Below are 19,440 nucleotides of genomic sequence, written 5' to 3' on the forward strand. Positions count from 1 at the left end.
TGCAGCGGCTCTTCCTGTGCAGAGAACCGCAACTGTAACGCATCTAAAATAACCACAGCTATCGCCATGGTCAGTGGAAACAGCGCTATCAGAACTATAAAGGAAACCAAACCTAAGAGGGTGGCGAGGGCCCGGGCCGCGGGCGCTGGGGCAGCGGACTCTGCATCTCCTGCAGCCTCATCTGCAACAGCCAAATCCAGCAAGACCTTGATGTTGGTTGTATCTGTGGATTTAACACTTTTAAAACCTTCTGCACATTTATCTGTTTTTTATAATTCTTTTTTTTTTTTTACATAAAGGGAATTTATTGCATGTGTCTGACAATTTACAAAACAAAAGTACTGGAACGTTGACTTCTGAAAAAAATAGAAGGCACATTAAAATGACAGCTTTTCAATGCAAGTTGAGCTTCTGTATGGAGAAATCAGTACAGTCCTTGGCTTTATTTAAGCAGAGCTCGATAGAGCAGGAGAGAATGGCTCGTTTCTCTTTCCTGTTCCATGTAGAAGATGAAGTCCCTGAGGTTTACGCGCGTTATTTTCTGTCGTGCATACTGCCTGGCCGAAGGAGCCCCCGCGCCAGCCTGAGTCCCGCCGGCCATGCCCAGGCCCTACAAAGAGAACAGCAAAGTCAAAAGTCCTGCAACAGTAAGGAGCGTCCGCATACTCGCGGGTTTACAACTACTAACCGCTGTGTTGTTTTAAACATCTTAAATGGATTATTGTGAGCCTCATATTATGTGAGGGGGGTTTTTCTGTTCTTCTGAGCCTCACCAAGTTAACCTGAGTAAAGAAACTCAAGGGAAAACACAGGCAAGGCCAGATCTTCATTTACAGCTTGGGACAAATCTGTCCGGCCTGTTCTCCTGCTGCAGCCGTGTTAACTGTAGACGTATTTGAGCACTTTAATTTCAGGAACCTTTTAAGGATTCTCTCCCCGATTCTCTCCCCAGGGTCAATGAGACAAAGGCTCAGTGTGGGGAGACGCTGAATGACCTTCCTGGAGCACACACCGGCTGAGAAGCGGGAAAATTAAATCACTCAGATGTTATGCAATGATAAAGAGAAACATGAGTATACTATTTTCTAAAGCTAGGCTAAATCATTTTTTGGTTGTTTAAATTCAGAGCTACTGAATTACTGAATACCTCATCTTGGCTTTTTATATGGAGAGAACATCCACAAACTGGGCCTGGGAACACTGTGATCTGAATATTTAGAAGCTGAAAGGCCGTAATTACAGACTCTGCAGGCTTGTTGAGTTTCAAACCTGAAACCTGATACACACACACGTTCAACTCTTTTTTCATCCTTAGGAGACCACAGTTTTTATTAATTCCAATTGATTTCTGACAAAATAAACTGTTCTAACTTAGAAAAATAGGGTTTAATCTCTAAAAAGATTTAAATTATTTATCAAACCTCTAAGACATCTGGCAAAGTTTTCAATACTTTTAAGATTCCAAATTTACTTACTGCTGCTCTTAATAACCTACCTCTCTTTCCTCAGGAAATACTTACTCCAGGATCATGGTTCTAGCCATTAAAAATACAGTTGAGTGTAATTTTACTACTGAAAGATAGTAGGGGAACACATGGTGCACGGGGAGTAGGACACAGCCCTGTTTCCCCGCTGCTTTTCTCCTGGGTACCAGCAGTCGGACTGCGCACAACTACACCCGTCATGTTATTTCTCCTACATCTGATTACTAAACTACAGTAGTGGGGCAAATCCTGTTCTCCTATAACCACAAACACAGAAGGCTTAATGTAGTGACAAGAGTGTGGCTGAGCTTGCAAGGCAAGAGAGGGAGAAGCCGCAACCTTCGAGCACCGTTTTTGCTGTCCAGTATGGAGCAGTTTTGTTAATAGATTAATTGATTTACCACCCAACCCCACTGCTCATAGAAGCAGCTCGTGCTGCAGCTGCAAGGGTTGCTCGTCCACGCTGAAGCCAGATGTATCCCCAGCGCACAGTCCATTTATTTAGTGGCGCCCTGAATTCAGCCTTTATGCCAAAGTGCTTTGCATCCCTAAAAGAAACAGCATCATTTAAACCTGTGCTCTTTATCTTGCGCAGGTCCAGCAGGAAACCCAACCCCAGGCTGCCTCCGCCCGCTCTCTGACCGCTTTGCCGGGGCCGCCGCTGCTTCTCTCCAAGAAACCACCATGTGTACTTTTATTTTAAATCAAGCTGACTCAACGATATCCTCTCTGTTCCCCACATGGTACATCCCCCCCTCCCAGGTAACACTTATTTCAGACTCATTGTGACCACATGTCCTAGACAGTGACACACAAACGTGTATAAGAAATGCTGTCCATAGCAAACCAAACTAGAACCATCCTGTACATCCTGACCACATATCAGTACAAAAGCTACTTAATTTTTCACATTTTTCTTCATATAAAACCATTTCCTGAGTTAGTTGAGGTACATTTACAACATGTAACTGCTTTCTATTTGAACAGAGTAGCTGGAATTAAGATGGGGCAAGTCCCATTGATCACATTGATCCCAATACTGAACCGTTATGTAGGAAGAACACTTAATACACTTAATGCAACATCATAACATAATGTTAAGCTGTGCACATTCACAGCTGCACCTGTAAGCCAATCAGTTACCTGATCGTGTTCTGTAATTGTTTTACGAGGTGCAAAAAATCCTAAGAATGATTTCAGCAAGTACAGAAGCACATCTGGAAGCTGACAGAACAATAATTTATATCTGTCAATATGACCTCTAATTTAAATTAAAGACCAATTTGTTTGGTACTGCATTGTACTCCAAATTATTCTGCAGATGCTATATAAAAAATGTAGACTACTAAATGCCACAATTTTTAATTATATACATGAATGCAAGCATAGTTAAAATTAATTGCCAAGAATAGTGAAATTGAAGTAATGCAGATTTTTCTCAAGAAAAATCACGTTTTTTATCAGCATGACAGACTTTCCATTAACCCAAACAAGCCCTGTGTTGTCTATATCTATGGCAAGTAATAAGAGATAAGTAAAGAGATAAGTAAAAAGATAACCGGTTGTAAATTGTTTACATCCTTTACTTCCTGGCCGCCACACCCAAGCTGTTACCAAATCACACCCACTCAAACACACATCAGTCCTAGCTTTTGTATCAGAGAACTTCTAGTTATAACGTAAGGGAAAATTAACATGTTCCAGACCAGATAAAAAAATAATAATGTATATATGAAGTGCCTCTTCATTTTGAGATTGCTCACACACATGAGTTACAGCAACTTCTCATCCCCTTCCATCTTCAGCTGTCCAGCTCCAATGAAACGCAGGAACCTGCGAACACCCCACGGTGCCGCGCTCGCTGTTAACCCGCTGAATCAGAGCCCGGCTGCTTTACAGGGCTCCATGTACTTCACATAAGCACAGCTGATGTATATACAGCTTACAGTATTTTAAATAACAGTGCTGGACTGTCAAGCTTAAGTCAACTGTTGGAAGCTACCTAGCTTGAAATTATGGCTTAAGAAGAATCAGAGTAATTATTGGTTCAGCGTGCACATTTTGAAGCGATTCTGAATTTATGTCAGATGTGACGCAAGCTTTGTGCTGCCCATCTCAGCCTGTTTGCTGTTTTCATGGTTGTCCTCTATGAGAAACTCATGCTGTTGGCAAAGCAGAACAAAAATGGTTCAAAATAAAATGCTGACCAAAGACTTGGTAGATCACTAGGTAAATATCCAATGATCTGCCCATGAAACAGGTGCTCATAGTGACTGGAGAGACACTAAAACAAACAGTCCTGCGCACAGGGAATATTAAAGAATAGTCTCCACAACAAACCTGGCTCCCCTACAGAGGGTTTGTCAGCTCTTGCCTCCTCCAGAGACACCCTGTAGCACCCACCACCCATCACAAACCGCCCCCCGCCTCCCAGACCTTCCCCTTCCTCCCCACAGCACCCTCCATGGGGGCTCTTCTCCCCTTGCCACCAGCCGGCCGAGCATCACCCCGGCCCGACGGCCCCACCACTGCACCCGCCCCCAACTCACCCCAGAGTCCCGGCCAGCGCCCCCGCAGCCCTTGGGGTGCTGGGAGCAGCGTGTGCCCCGCGCCCCGGCCGCTGCACGGGGGCCGCGCCGAATGGCTCCCGCTCCTGCCCAGCCCTTCCCACCACCCGCCTGATCGCTATTTCCTGAAAGGTTTAAACACGACTGGAAAGGAGCACTGGGGGGACAGACACACCGCGCCTGACATTTTCATGGACAAACTCCCTCACTGCTCAGAAAGTAATAATGTCTCTGTGCATTCAATTACAATAATTACAGCAGCAGGTGTATGAAAATTAAACCAAGCAACTCCCCAAAGTGTCCTGTTCCTTGCTTGAGACAGAAGTGCTTTCACTTAAGAAAGAACATACAATATCAAATTACACGGATTTTTATAACAGTGATTTCTACTGTTGAACAATTAATTTTTTTCCCCAAAAATCTGTATACCTTCAACTTTGAATTATGGCAATACCGCGCAATATTCTTGTCGGAAAACACAAAGATAAGGGCAAACAGAAGACTGCTTTTAATATTTTATCCATCCTTCCTTCACCAGAAAACAATTCAGTCCTGACATCTCTCCTTTGAACATAGTCCTGAACCGCGCTATTGCTTCTCCGTGACCCAGAGAGACAAGGCAATAATGATAAAAGATCTGCTGGTTTTCTTCCCAGGCTACGTGGCAGATCCTCGTGGCAAACTTGCACTTCGAGCCAAAACCTGAAAGTGGGAATCACACAGTAACAGTTCAAAGCTGAGCCATCTATGGAGTAAAAAAAACACCAGGAATTTTGTCTCTCCAACCTCTGTGCACTGAAGGAGTGGGAAGATAACGTATATATGAGTCTGCTCTTATGAATAAGAGGTCTTGGATCATAAGAAATATTCTGGAGATATTCTGCAGCAATGATGTTTACCTGCGTAAAGTGCTATTAGATCTTTGTCTGAGAGGCACTTTGTACATGAAAAACAGGTATAATATTATGTATGATTAGCTGTCCCACGTAATATAGCGTTTAATTCAGCACCTACTGAGGCTAATAGTAATGATTTCACTGACTTAAATGAGAGCTGAAACATCCTTAAATCAGTATTCCCCTGAAGTACAGAAAAATAAGTAATAGCTGTTTGTCAGCACCTCAAAGATTAACAATACTGTACGCAATATAATTATATCTACAAAAAGATGGTGCATCTTCATAGGCACAATATGGTGGCTTTATGAGTGTCTTCAGAAAGATTCATCACCAAAAGCTATAATTTAGGCCTTCAGATCAGCAACATTTACAGGGAGGATGAGACACCCTTATTTCTCCAGAAGATAGTTATTTTTGTTTGCAAACATTTTTATCCTGCACTATTGGAGTGCAACTGTTCCTCCAGACTCCATTTTGGCCCACGTTGCTTGCTACACCCTCCTGGATGCAAATGCATCTCGTTTCCCCTGGGCACATAAACACACACCTCGCCCTGCAGACAAACATCAGAAAACCTGATTTGCACAAGTATTTACAAGTACTTCAAATACCAACACAATTGCAACATTTCAAAGACAGCATGCAGTAATTTTTATATTAAGAAATAATAAGAGGAAGGTAAATCATACGAAGACATGGATACAGTGAACATTTTTTTCTTTAGATGCGATCACTTTAGTTCATAATTACTTGATGTTATTTCAACCCAAAGAAATGGGCTGCCATGACAAGAAGAATGCTTTATATGTACCTGCTCTTTGCCTTTATTATGCTAAGATAACTCACATATGCAAGTACTATTATAGTTGAAAACCTGCTTTGTAAAACAGCATCACACCATCAGTGGAGGGACCTCAGCACGATACCAACCTGACCACCTATTCCCTCCCCCAAGAGAGCGTTGGCCCCGCAAGCGGAACGAGAGCAGGGGCAAAATGCAGGTTATACGGCATTGCAGTGAGAAACAGTTTGGGATGAAGAGAAATCTGCCCCAATGGAAACAAGTGACGCAGATGAAGTGTGGGGCAGGTACGGGCTATGACGTTTACCTGCTCAAGGGATGTGGTTGTTCAGCCGCCTGGTCCTCAACAGGTCATTCTCAGGAAGAAACCCGACTGCAGCTAATTTTAACTTCTTAATCAATGTATCCACCAGATCTCTAAATAACACAGAAAACCTCAAGACTTCCCTGCACAGAGATCCAGCACTGCATTCCGCAAAGCCTTTTAACCTTTCCGAGGCCTCTCTGTGCCCCTCACTTGGTACGCGATAAGAACAGATGCCTTGTATCCTCTGACGTCCTGTCGCAATCAGGATTTGCCCAGTGGTGCAGGCTCCAGGTCTTTCCATTGACTTTGTTCACGGACCTGCTCCTCACTGCAGCTATAGACCTTGCCAACGTCTTTATCCACAAACATCTCATACCCGCCACAATCCACTCACCTTACTTGGACTTAAAAGCAATGAAAAATTAAGATTAAGAACTCTAAATTTGGGCTGTGTTCTTGCAGTGGTAATTACAAGTGGAATATTCTATTTATCCTGTTTCCATCGTACACATATATTTTCATTTTGTTTGGAATGTTTCTCCTCCCATGCTTTCCAAATGTTTAATAAAGCGCCGCTCCCTTTGAAATACTAATCCTGCCACATTTTTTTTATTGTTATTTTTCAAGCATTGTGGTGCTTTTCCCTTCTCAGCTTTCAATAATAGCATGGGGTTTTTTGGTGGTGGTTTTGTTTTTTAAAGGACTTGCCCATCTCGCTCCAGCCCAGTCACGCTGTACATCCCTGTGTTCTCTCTGGAGAGTCAAGAAACGTCAAACCAGCCTTGGGAGAAGCCCTGCAGCCTAACTTGCACATTTTCCTTGAATCATACGTGATTCCCACCTGAATTTCCCCTTGTGGTAACCCTTGATAGTAGTTCAAAACTATCTCAGCTTTACATAGTGGGTGGCGCTTTCTTTCCTAACCTGTATGATTGGCACTTTGATTTAATCCGAAACTTAGAATAATTAAAATATTCTTGGCGCTCATCAATCTCTAGACACATGTAACTGTAAAATTTAGTTACTTAAATACCTAATTAAAACAGACATGATTGCTAGCCAGTACGGTTGCTTTTTTGGTGTCTCTCTTACTGAAGACACGCTGAGCAGAACGAGTGTAGGGGACACGGTCTCAGTGGGGACCAGCCCCATTCACAGCTGGTTTTGAGGAGGAAAAAATCAGCGCTAAGAAGCGCATCACGACGCTTCATGTGCTAACTACAGCTCGCCTATTTATGGTGAGACACAGATATCATATAGATGTTTTGTATATTGCCAGCCCTCCCATGGGAGGGGGAAGAGCAGAAGACAGAGATGCTTGTGGGGAAAAAAAAAATATCTCCCAAATGCAGAATCTAAACCAAAATCACTTTCTCAGCTCCTGAGAGCAAGAATTGCTCTCATTCATCTCAACTGACTCTCAGTTCTTAAGCCTAATTATGATGTATAACAGCCAGACTTTAAAATCATTATGTTAGCAACTGTGGGCCATCTTGCGCGCTCCCACCGATTGTGCACGTGCCAATCAAGTGACTTTATGCACCACTTGCCAAACAAAGGGCAAAAATAGCCACAGACCTACCAGCTCTTGGCACATTTTATTCCCATGTAGAAGTTGCTCGTCTAATCTACAAACAGGGGTATAAACCTTTCCCTATAATTAACAGAGGCTCCTCTGTGGATTGAGGGTAGCACATGGCCCAAAATCATACACCCAGCCCATTAAATAAAAGAAAACAAAGCAGGCGATGCGGTTATCTCAGAACTGAGTGGCAATAAAATTAAGCACTAAATATTAATACCTTCAGCTTGCAGGATAAACACCTTGTCAGAACACAGTCCTGCGTACAGGAAATAAGACGTTATACCTGTAAATAGAATGTGGGAGATAGCTAACACTCTATTACTGCACATATCATGGAATATAATTAAGGCCTGGTGCATTTCAGACGTTAGGGAGAGATGACAGTTCAGCAGGGAGAAGCTGCTGAATCATTTGGCCACTCATTTCTTGATTTCTTAACATTTCTGTTTCTCACAACTAAGTCTCACTCTTTACTCTTTTTAAGGTAGTGGTTTGTTCATAAAATATTTGAAAACTTTAATCGGCTTGGCACAAATAACTCCCCGAAGAATGGCTCCAAAAAGGACACAAGGTGGGTTTTCTCCCCTACAGACACCAGCAACTACAGTCAAGCCTTGAGTAAATGCAGATCAGTTTAACTATAGTATACTGACAATTGCAACTTTGCTCTAACATTAAAAAACCCTGTAATCCCCTCTCACTACACGAATTCCCAAATCCTTATCCTCCTCCATAAACATTTTTTTCAGATGTTAAAGCTCCATTTTTAGTTCTCTCTAACCTGTCATCTTTCTATCCTGATACATTTGGATACCACTCAGACTACCTCAAGAACAGACGAATTAACAAGTAACTATTACGACCTCCCATTTATTAGAAAAAAACCCCAATATATAGTTATTATTTTAAATAAATTAAAAACCAGATAGCCAAAATCAAAGGGTTCATTACAATCTCTAATTAAAACAGATACTATAACAGGTAATAAGTCTAAGACAAAAAAATTGCTTAATAGCATTAATCATCTGGTACATATTGCATAGCTATTACTGACAGGCCCTGAAAGTTGACACCGATCAGTGTATAAACTGACAAGGCTCTCAGATCTATTTACTCCCAAAATAAAATAAACATATAAAAAAGAGGTTTGCAACTACAGAAGAAAAACCTTCCCCAAAGTACCAGCCAAAAAACACAGGCTCACGATGGGATTTTTTTTTTTGGCAAAGTTAAACAAAAGGCTGCGGAGTGCAATATATTCAGCGTCTTGGAAGGGAGCTGGCAAACCCATCATCAGCAACGTGAGAACCCGAACAGATGACGGCAGAGGGCAACCGAGCAGACACACGCCAACGTCCACACGCACACACTGCACAGGATTACTGCATTAATTAGAGAGGCAAGAGAATAACAACGCGGAATTCAGGATGCACCCGGTAGTACGAAATGATGCTACTGGCCTATTTTTACCATTGGCAATAAGAGAGGAGAAGCAGCTCGAGTAGGAGCAAGTGCATTATGATACAACACAACATGAGCATTATAAAATGCGAGATGAATCTCAGGCCCAGAGGCTCTTTAGCACCACTCCAAATCACAACTCTCTGCCTTCATTTTTCTTCTTTGCTACCATTCCACTTCTTCTCTGAGTACTTCTGACTTATTAACCCTTTTTTCTCTTTCTTGTCTTATACCTTCTGATTTTCATGGTATCAGATCAGATTCTTTAAAAAGCATTTCAGCAATAACAGCAGAGATTATGGATCACGAGTCAGACTTTCTGAAGTACTCTAACCCAGTGAAGCTCCAGTTGTTTCCAATGAGAATTTTATCACTTCATTGGCACCTTAACAGCATATTCCTATGAAAATCTGGCCCCTGATTAAAAGTTACAAAAATCATAAATCACATCATAACCTGTTTTCAATGGTCTGAATTCAAGTCCTGTGAATTTGTTTATTCTTTAAATACTTTCCCCAGAAATTCAAGTATAATGAGCCTGGAACAGATCTGAAATACAAGCTTCACTTCAGCTTCCTCAGAATTAGAATAGATAAAGTTGCGTGCAGTGTCTAATATTTTGTGTCCCTTTCTGGACTAGTGAGTTGTGTTGTGAAGTTGAACCACTTACAGCTTTCTCATTAACCTGGCCTGAAATTATTAAATCAATTTTTCAAGGGCTTTTTTGGTCTTTCCAAAAACCTGCGTTAGGACCACTGATCTTTCCACACAGTACATGTCATATGCTACCTGAATGCGTGTGGCAGTAACATATGGTACAGTAGGTTATAACTATTTTACCATCTGTTCTATCTGAACTCTAACCTTGATAATCCCATATCAGCTTTTCCCACTAACTGCCCGAGTTCTTATATCTTGGCTTCTACTTACCCTTTCAAAATTAAATTGCAGCAAACTGGATGGCCGGATTACACGCTGCTCTTCACAAGCCTTCGCTGCTCCCCAAGTGACTTAATTTGGTCAGGCTCTTACACAAATATCCCTTCAAAACTACAGGCCAGTTAATGACACTAATCAGTAACCAGAACATTATTCATTCTGAAAAATATTGCTCTTTACAAACTGATTTATCAAGTGTTTGGTTTCTTATACCAAAAATCACATCACCTTCAGTGGAACTCCAGCGACTCAACAGTTTCCAAGAGCAAACGCCGGGTTTTTAGCAATGTTCTGCACAGCGCCCAACTCGGTCTCTGTCTAACCAACTCGCACTAGGAAGCAGACCAAGTCTAATTTGGTTTTGCACCAACAGCAATGTTACTGTAACGCCTTACCATCTCGCTGCTCTGCATACCCATAAAAGCTAAACAGTCGCATCATATTGAAAAAGAAAATGTTAATTATATGGTAATAAACATAAGTTCTCCCCAGAGTTTGGTTTGTGATTTTGTTTTGGTTTGGTTATTTTAGACTTGCATCCTGTGTTATCAAGTTCTGTTTTCAAATAGATGTTGGAGTTCCAAAGTCTGAGCTTTAACAGCTTTAATGCTAGGGACTGCAGAACAGCTCATCATCTCATGTCTGCCTTGTCTAGAAAAACTCAAAGAACAGCTACATAGTAATTAAAATCCTTGAAAGACCATGGCTTTGGTATAATTCATACATACCCACACAAAACTACTACATACTCACAGACATATAGAAAGCAAATATATGTTTAACAAATATTAATGATAGCCAAAAGAACGTATGCACCGCTAGTTTTTATTGTATGTAAATAAAGCCTTAGCATTTGACAGGACTGGTTCTCATGGGTGATGAAATTGAAGAAAGAATCAAAGATGGTTATCAACAATTACTATTTTACAATATCAAGATTCAACTAAAAATATTAAATCATAACAGCTCACTAAACTTCTGACTCATTATCAACTGAACCAGACTGTAATGCCTACAGAATGAAAGCTACATTTATAAAATACCTTTGTCAAATGATTTAACTTTTAAAATTAATATAATTCCTTCTCATTAAAGGCACCCATAGTGTCTCCATTTGGAAATACTGTATAATTTCTGCAAACTTTGTTTTCCTTCTGATTTCTGTTGAGTTTCTGAACAAAAGGGGAATTCAATTCTTGAATGTGTGAAGAAATCAGTTCATGAGATATAATTTTGCTTTTTCACACATGAGTAGTTTAAATATGTTATTCAATGTTATCTTGAGGCACAAACATAAGGCATGTAGGTTAGAGAAGTCAAAACTACATACTAGTCTGCTACCTCAAATGTCTTTCAAAATATGCAGAGAAGGATATCATGGAAACGATGGTTTAGTTAAAGAATACTGAATTTTAGTTGCAATCAGGATCCTATTACACAAATAGCATACAGTAACTATACAAACAAACAGAGTCCCTGAATACACACATATAATTCCATATATGTTTTCCATCTACACAAAAACATGTGTGTCTTACAGGTCTACTTGGGGGAAGACAGAAATACTAATTTTCCTTTGGAGTTTTTGCTACAATAACCTATTCCTTTGCCATACAATGCAAGAGAAATCAAAGCTTTAATGGATAACAACTAGAGGTTATGCTTCACACTTCCTCTCCAAATACGGGGGGACATTAGCTACCCCCACTCAACTCTCTTTTGCATTCAAATATTTCCACTTCTGCATAAAAATAACTTTTATGATGCAGTTTCGAAGACCTTCCTAGGTTGGCACCCCAGGAGCATAATCCTGAATCACAAAACAAAACATCTAATTACCCCAGCTGCATAATTCATTGGCCCATAAATAAAAGTTGGCCAATCCATGATCTTATCTGACAGACTCTGGGGAGCAGGTGTGGGAATCTCTCTACCGGCTTTGCCACTGGAGGTCAAGGGCTCGCTGGGGCGCCTTGGTCTGGCCAAGGAGGAGATGCCATCCTGCAAACTGAAATTGGTGCACTTGCAGGCAGTTAGTCCTGTCTTTGGTCGCTCCGGCTGTTTGCGGGTGAATCATTTAACGAGAGGTTTGTATCCGAGCTGTGATCCTCCACAGCCTCGCACACTGCAATGAGCCCCATGCGCTTTGTGATTAACTGAATTACAGTAGTAACGAGCAAGAGAAAATCCTGGAGCTGGCAATACTGTAAGTATATACTACAGGTTTGCTTCAATCATATTGAGAGGCAAGACTGTAATTTCAAAATCAGACATTGCTCAGATGACAAAACCAAAACACACTTATCGACTATTCCTTACTTTGCATCTCTTTTTCCTACAATGCTGATGAAAAGCTACATGGCTCCACACTGCTCTGGCAAACCTCCCAACAGACACAGAAACCTTTTAGATGCTGTCTATAAAGAATTTCTGCGGGTCCTTTTATTATTGCTTGTTTTAATTTACCAGGTTTGCTCTTAAGTTCCATCCAAGCTTTGAAAAACAGCATCCTGTTTGTTTTCATGATCAAATACCTGCAATTCACCAAATTACAAATAAAGATGAGACCTGGGCCACTCTTGGTGCCAGATAGGAAAACACGTTACGGTCTCACATGAATTTCAAATGGAAAGAGATTATTTTTAAAAGAACCGTGAACCGGGTTCTGATGTGTAACATTTTACCACATAATAAAGACTAAGCCGGAAAACATTTCAATTCTCAACAATGTTTTCATTCTGCATTATAACAAAGGCGATTGGCAGAGAGACTCGTCAACCCAGTGGCTAAGGCGCTGCTCATCTTTCATCTCCCAGATCTGGGCTGCAACCACTCCGCAATAGACTCACTTTCTCACTAGAAATGTCATCTCGGAGCTGAGAAACCTTCTTGACAAATATGTTTTTGAAACAGATGTATTTTTGCTAAACATTTTATCCTTGACAAAAACATATTTTGACACAGAAAGTTTCATTGCCATTTTTTTTTTTCACCAGCTCTAATAACAAGAAGTTAGACTTGGAGAGCCTAAGCAGGGCAAGTTGCTCAGACTATGCCTTGCTGATTGAGATGAGGTCTCCTTGGCTAGAGCAATTATTGCTGTAACTGCAAAAATGGAAATATGTGTCAATTACCCTGATTTTCCTGTGTTTGCCCTAGAACAATAAGCTACAGGTCCCCCCTCACAGTGGCAATCAGAGCAAGGCTGAGACTGGGACCTAAACCTGGCTGGTCCTCCTCAGCTGGTCTTCACAGCTCTGTGGGAATGACTACTGGATGTACTTAAGTAGTAATTAACAACAGAAATGTTTAGAATAAACGAGTAAGGACAGGGCATTTGAAAAAGAGTTAACAGATGTCCTTAACATTGCTGCTGGCCTAATAACATTGCTGCAGTAATTTATTTGATGTGGAGTTTATTTAGCTGCTGCAAACATATAAGGGTTATAATAATCATAAGCAGGTTGCATTAAGCACAATACGTCTTGGATGCGTAACACAGTGTTAAAAATAATCCCAGAAACAGTGTGCATTAAATATGCTGTATGTGTAATATCTTCTACAATCTGATGGCAAAAAGCTAGCCAGAAAGCATTTTTGAAACTTAAAAAAATGGTTAAAAAATAGAAAAATCAAGACTTCTTTTGCAGATAATTTTGCCTGTATTTTGGGATAGCAAACATTCAATTCAAACGTCAAACCCTGGCATACTTCAGTAAGCTATCAGCACAGCAGTGCTGCCTTTTTTCCCTTTGAAAAATGAAAGAATTAAATTCAAAACAAACAACTTCAATTTAACACCAAACTACAGGATAACCAATCTTAAAAATGTCAAATTGTAATGGATCTTAATACCCATATAAAACACAAAAATAGTGGCATTGTTCCTTGGTAATGCATAGCAACCTTACAGAATTTCAGTGAAGGAGAAAGAAGGGAAAAACACCTTATTACTTCTAACTCCTGCGAGCCATTTTGGTCTCCAAAGGTTTTAGACTGCCCGGGGCCATGTGTCTGCAGTGTTTCGGGAAATGACTTGCCTTCGCACGAACACTGCTATGTTCTGCAGCACTGCTGCCCCCCAGCATCCCCGCTCCATTTCTAGTTAACTCTTCCTTACCTGTATCAGCCTTTCCCCCCCTCTTTTTTATTTTTGCAGCAGGATTTCAGGAAGGTTTTGCTTAAAAAAAAAAAAAACAAACACAAAAACATAAACCGAAAAGCCCCTCTGCTTTTTAAGACAAGTTTTCTCACAAACACGACTGGGATTTACATCTTGGAGAGGAAAAGGAAATACATTTTAAAGGAAAATGTTTGGTAAGAGAAGTAGTGGAGCTAGCAATCACCATGGAGCTTGGAAGTTGGATATTGCTCAAATGTTCGTCTGTTTTACCTCGGTCAATAAGGAACAGTTGGAAAACAAGAAGTCATCAACAGCCCCATAGAAAACAAGGGCACTACTACAATTCTTCACCTAGCACTGTATTTAGATTTTGAGTTACACTCCCAACACCACATAGCAGGCTACAATTAAGTCCCTGTACATGACCTTATAACTATTAAGTAATTTATCTTAGCAACAGCGTATTAAAGGTAATATGGAATAACCCATCTCATATAGAAAGAGAAAAATCTAATTCTTCTCCTAATTTTTTAAACTCACTCCGAGATGTTTTGTGTTTCCCCTTATTTTCTGTAAAGATCCAAGGCTACGGACTGTGAGCTATTTTGCTTGATAATAGCTTTTTAAAAACCTCTAGAAAATTCTTAGCCAAGGTCACTGCTGATTGACTCAAAATATGACAATGTACAAGGCTACTAAAATATTCTGTTCATCTCAGAGGTTGAATAAGCAGCTCTAACTAAGAGGAAAATCAATATAATACTTCACAGTGAGGAAGAAAATGGAAAATAGTTTAGCAGTTAAGTGGTTAATGCAATTCCTAAGTGTTCGGCAATCATTGCAATTTAGTGCCATTTCGATTATTACACAATAAACAGACCATGTTGTCTGGAAGCAAATTTTTATGAGTATAGCTGAAGGGGTTGCAACTTATTTAGCTGCTGAAACTCTAAGGGAAAGAACATTTCTGAATGCTAACACTACAGATCAGAAATATACAGGTATACTAGAAAGGTTATTTTTAGGTCACTACTATGGTAACTAACCATACTGACCTTTAAAATTAGTATGCAGTTCAAGAAAAATGAAGTTCAGTGAAATGTTCTTTAAACAGCATGATTTTAATAAACAATATTGTACATCCTTACAATAGAATGTTGTCACTTTTTACAGCTATTAATTTCACTTTTGGATCATAGCATCGTAACATAATGTGTAAGAATATCAAGAATATCATGATGCAGAACTGACTAGGAAAAAACATGTAAACAGCCAGCAAACTGATTAAACTATCATTAATTTATGTTTAATGGATTTTTTTTTTAATTAAGAACAGCTATATTTGTTTCTGCAGAAAAAAATACAACTGCTAGCTGGGGAAGGACAGCTTTCATATAAGGTGAACTCACGGAAAATAGAAGTGAAAATCATAGTTTTGTCTCGTTTTGTTGAAATACAGAATTTTAAGTGGATTTCAAGAGCAAACCCAGTTCTGCAATTTATAAATTCAAAGACAAACAGGCGAGAGTTATGTTCAGGGCAGATGAGATAAATAGCACAAGACTAAGAGTATATGGTTGGTGGCAGCAGGGAATCAATAAAGGAAACTATTTTGAACAGAAGTATCATTTGAATCCAATATATTAATGTTTAATTAGACAAAACTTCAATTAGAATCAGAGTTTTAATAAATAACATATTTTGTGTCAGTCCATCAGGTAAGAAACTGAAATCAAATTTGGGCTGGTCATTAAGGTGTGTGGGCTGTTCAACACAAGCACCATTACAGAGAATATATTACCAAGTCATATACTGAAACTGGGAAAGATCCAATTCACCCTGTCAACTCGCAGTCACCAAACACAGAACACAGCTCTTCTAATCTCATTAGGATTAGTCTCAGCCATGTTTGAGACAGCTTATAGTTCCATATCGAACAGCTGATAGTAAACCAGGTATGGAATTAGAAAACATTATATATGTGTATATATGCATATATATACATATATGCATATATATATATAGAGAGAGAGATACAGACCGGCATTTTAGTCTATGTTCTATTGCAGACCGTTTTAAAATTGTGGTTCTTCCAGAAGAATAAAGAATTAATTTTAGAAAGGGAAGATGACATGCATTTTTTCAGGACTCAATATGCTTACGAGTAATGTTGGTCTTGAAGTGACTTTTAAATGCCTGGATCACAATTTCTATGAAAAAGGGGGAAAAAAAAATCCCTACAGCTGGTGGGATTCTGGGTCACCAGCAGTTTCCTGTGTTCCCTGAGTCCTGCATTATACTCACACCTCTTTGTTAGTCACAGGCAGGACGGACGGATGCTGGTCAATTAGTAACTACATGCACCTTTGCGCTCCATCTGAAAATGAGCTCTCTTACAACATACGCTGTACAAAGAGACAGCAAGGGAAAGGCACGATTAGCAATGTAATAAAAAAATACCCCAGCACCCCCAAAAAAGAGAAGGATGGATGATACGAGGTACTAACACCCTCGTTTTAGCAGCAGGGACCTCAGTGCAGCCATCAGAGCAAACTGGTCACTGCCCCGGGGTGCGAATCACCAAACCTGTGCTGAGGACTATAAACACATATAAGGAACCTAACCTTACACGTGCTAGGTTGAATGTTAATGTAAACGTTTACCAGGTTGAAAATTCAATTGAGAAAGCGCAGAAATATACATCTAACCTGTCTATGTTCAAAACCAGGCACTGAGGGCAAGCTGATTTCTCTCCATTGGTGCTAATGGAGCTACACCAGCAGCCATACTCTTTTTCCTGTCTAATTAATACTTACAATAGCTTTTGTTATTTAAAAAAAAAAAATCAAGTAGTTTATAAAGCTGTAGTGACACGGCAGCAGGGTCTCTCTTCCAAAATGTAAAGCAAAACCTTAAACTTCACTTTTCTGAAAAGTTAAGACCTATTGGTTGGCCTCCCCCACCTTTCCATTGGGTAATTTTGCTGATAGTAAATAATCACGATTGTCATTTTTTGAAAGCCAACCAAGAAGACTCTAAGCATTCTTCTTGACGTCTTCTCTGCCAAGATTGCTTATAGCTGTTGGCCACCGAATGAGCTTATTTAAGGAATGGAAGGTTGAAAGTGTGCCAGGAGGATGAGAATGCAGAGCAGGAAGGGAACAGGCGAACACAACAGGTAGAGTGCCTGTGTGGAGTAACACTGCCTCACAATTAGCCGCTCATCAGCAAAGACCACTAGCAAAGCCATTAGTTCTTCTGTACTGTATGCTACAAGCTCCAAATTTCGGTTAAAAAATCCAGGTTCTGACAGGTTATTTTTCATTTTGCTACTTGACTGGTATTTATATGAATAAACCCAAATTTTGGTTAAAACAGGAAAAAAAATGCTTGTGTAATTCAGAAGTACATTACATACATTACATACAATATTACATTTTCCAGCCTGGCATTATAAGAGAAATATGAAGCAGAAATAATTACAGCAGGAAAAACAATGCTGATTAACTACACAGATTTAGCTTTAAAACACAGATTTCATTGCAATACCATGGGCACATACCAGTATCCAGCTTTAAAAAGAAACTGCTAATTCAAAGGAGACAGTGGAGGGGGGTTTTGTGTGTATAAATATATATTCTTTTCATCTATTTAGCGCGCAAATTTATTTAAAATACAATAAGATGACAGGCAGGTCTAAAGACTAAACACAAAAATATAAGAATGTCAAATGAACAAACTTTTTCACTCTGCAGTTTTTATTTTATTATTAGATGTTATTCCTAACTTGTTAAAATTGATCAAATAGAAAGCTGTGAATAGAGAAAAAATTAAGCCAACTAGAAAAGTGTGACTTGGATTTAATATTTTATAATTGCCAAGGGACATACTGAGATCAATGAATTTTTGCCCGAGATGAACGTCAGAAAGAGATGTACTTCAGTCTTTTAGGGAACATTGGTCTATTTAATTCTTGTGTCTGATGCATGTGAAATATGCCTGTCTTGGCCTTCTTGTGTGCCCCAGGGCCATGCCGCAGGCAGACATTACCACTTTTAATAGGCCGCCATCTGAAGAATGGCAAGGGATCCAATAACCCATCGACTCTAATGGATTTGCCTGTTTATTCACTTACACCTTTTTTTGCAGCTAATTTTAGTTTTGCATGCTGAGTTGTTTCACTTTAAATTAAATGAATAGAAACAAAGAGGAAAAGACTGTGCAGCTAATAAACCATGATTATTTTCGAAGTTCTTCGCAACAGGATCCTCCATATACTAAGGTATATCACTTGAGAACAGATTCACTGCTGTGTTTCTCCAATTGTTGTCAAAATTAACAAAGCTTCTTTCAAATTTGGTGAGACAAAAAGTAGGTTCTTATAAACTCTTGCTTATAATGTGCTAATGATTTGCAGCAGCATAAAGCACCCAGCTTCAAATCATTATGAGGGTCGTGAGCATCTCCAATAATACTACAGGTATAGTTAATGATTGTACATCAACAAAAATAGTATACAGCTTAATCTAGCCCTTCACATGTACTTTGAAGATCATACGTAATACTTAATGTGTTACTTATAAACCAAATTGAGTCCCTCTAGATACAGAGGAATTCTGAGTAATAAATTTGATCCTTAGGAAAAATATACATTACAGGCTAAAACTTATGAGGGGATATAACCTCTGTATTTGGGTTGCATTAATATTTTGTTCCTCTAAAGAACAGCTCTTCCCCCCTTTCCTTGGGAGACGGCCTCTTGCATCTCGCCCTCCTCAACTTGCGGGTCCTCTGCAAAACCTGCTGTTCATCAACCTCTTTTTCCGGACCCATCAGATTTTGCTTTGCTGAGAAAAGCCGAAAGAAACTCACTCAGGGGCCATCCCTGCCAGTCTCAGCTGCAAAACAGCCTTGGGTCGCTTACAAAGAGGCCTCTTCTGGAGTTGGGTTCAATCTCACCATTCTCAGTGCTCCCCAGTCTCCATCAGTTAAGGGCAGCAGACAAGGGCCAGGTGTCACCTGCTGATGACAGGTCATTCAGTGGGGCGCTGCAGGAGCCTTTGTGTCCCCACCCCGGGGGAATGCGTCCCTTCTGGGCACACCAACAGCCTCCTGACAATCGCCTGCCCTCAGGAAGTCCCCGTGTCAGCTTTCTGGCTGCAAGGAATCAAATCCAGTCAGGAGTCACCTTCTTTTTAAAGGCATAAACATAATATGGCTTCTGCTTCCGGAAAGAACAGACCCCAACGTAACCAAAATACAGCACCCCAAGG

At 40.0% G+C, this 19,440-nt stretch overlaps 1 protein-coding gene across 3 annotated transcripts in view; it reads right to left on the minus strand.

The window, feature by feature from the left end:
• Window positions 1-275: 275 nt before the first annotated feature.
• Window positions 276-19,440, minus strand: part of LOC309444830 (transcription initiation factor TFIID subunit 4-like) — a 132,656-nt gene continuing 113,491 nt past the window's right edge. For 2 of the 3 annotated variants that reach the window (XM_082062966.1, XM_082062965.1), the window contains exon 15: window positions 276-610. In XM_082062966.1, coding sequence (XP_081919092.1) covers window positions 443-610 — 168 coding nt within the window. In that variant the 3' untranslated portion in view covers window positions 276-442. Of the gene's footprint in view, window positions 611-16,315; window positions 16,573-19,440 lie in introns of those variants that run through there. The other variant, XM_082062967.1, reaches the window with a different exon arrangement.

Source organism: Streptopelia decaocto, assembly GCF_964273445.1.
Source record: "Streptopelia decaocto genome assembly, chromosome: 11".
Lineage (NCBI taxonomy): Eukaryota > Metazoa > Chordata > Aves > Columbiformes > Columbidae > Streptopelia > Streptopelia decaocto.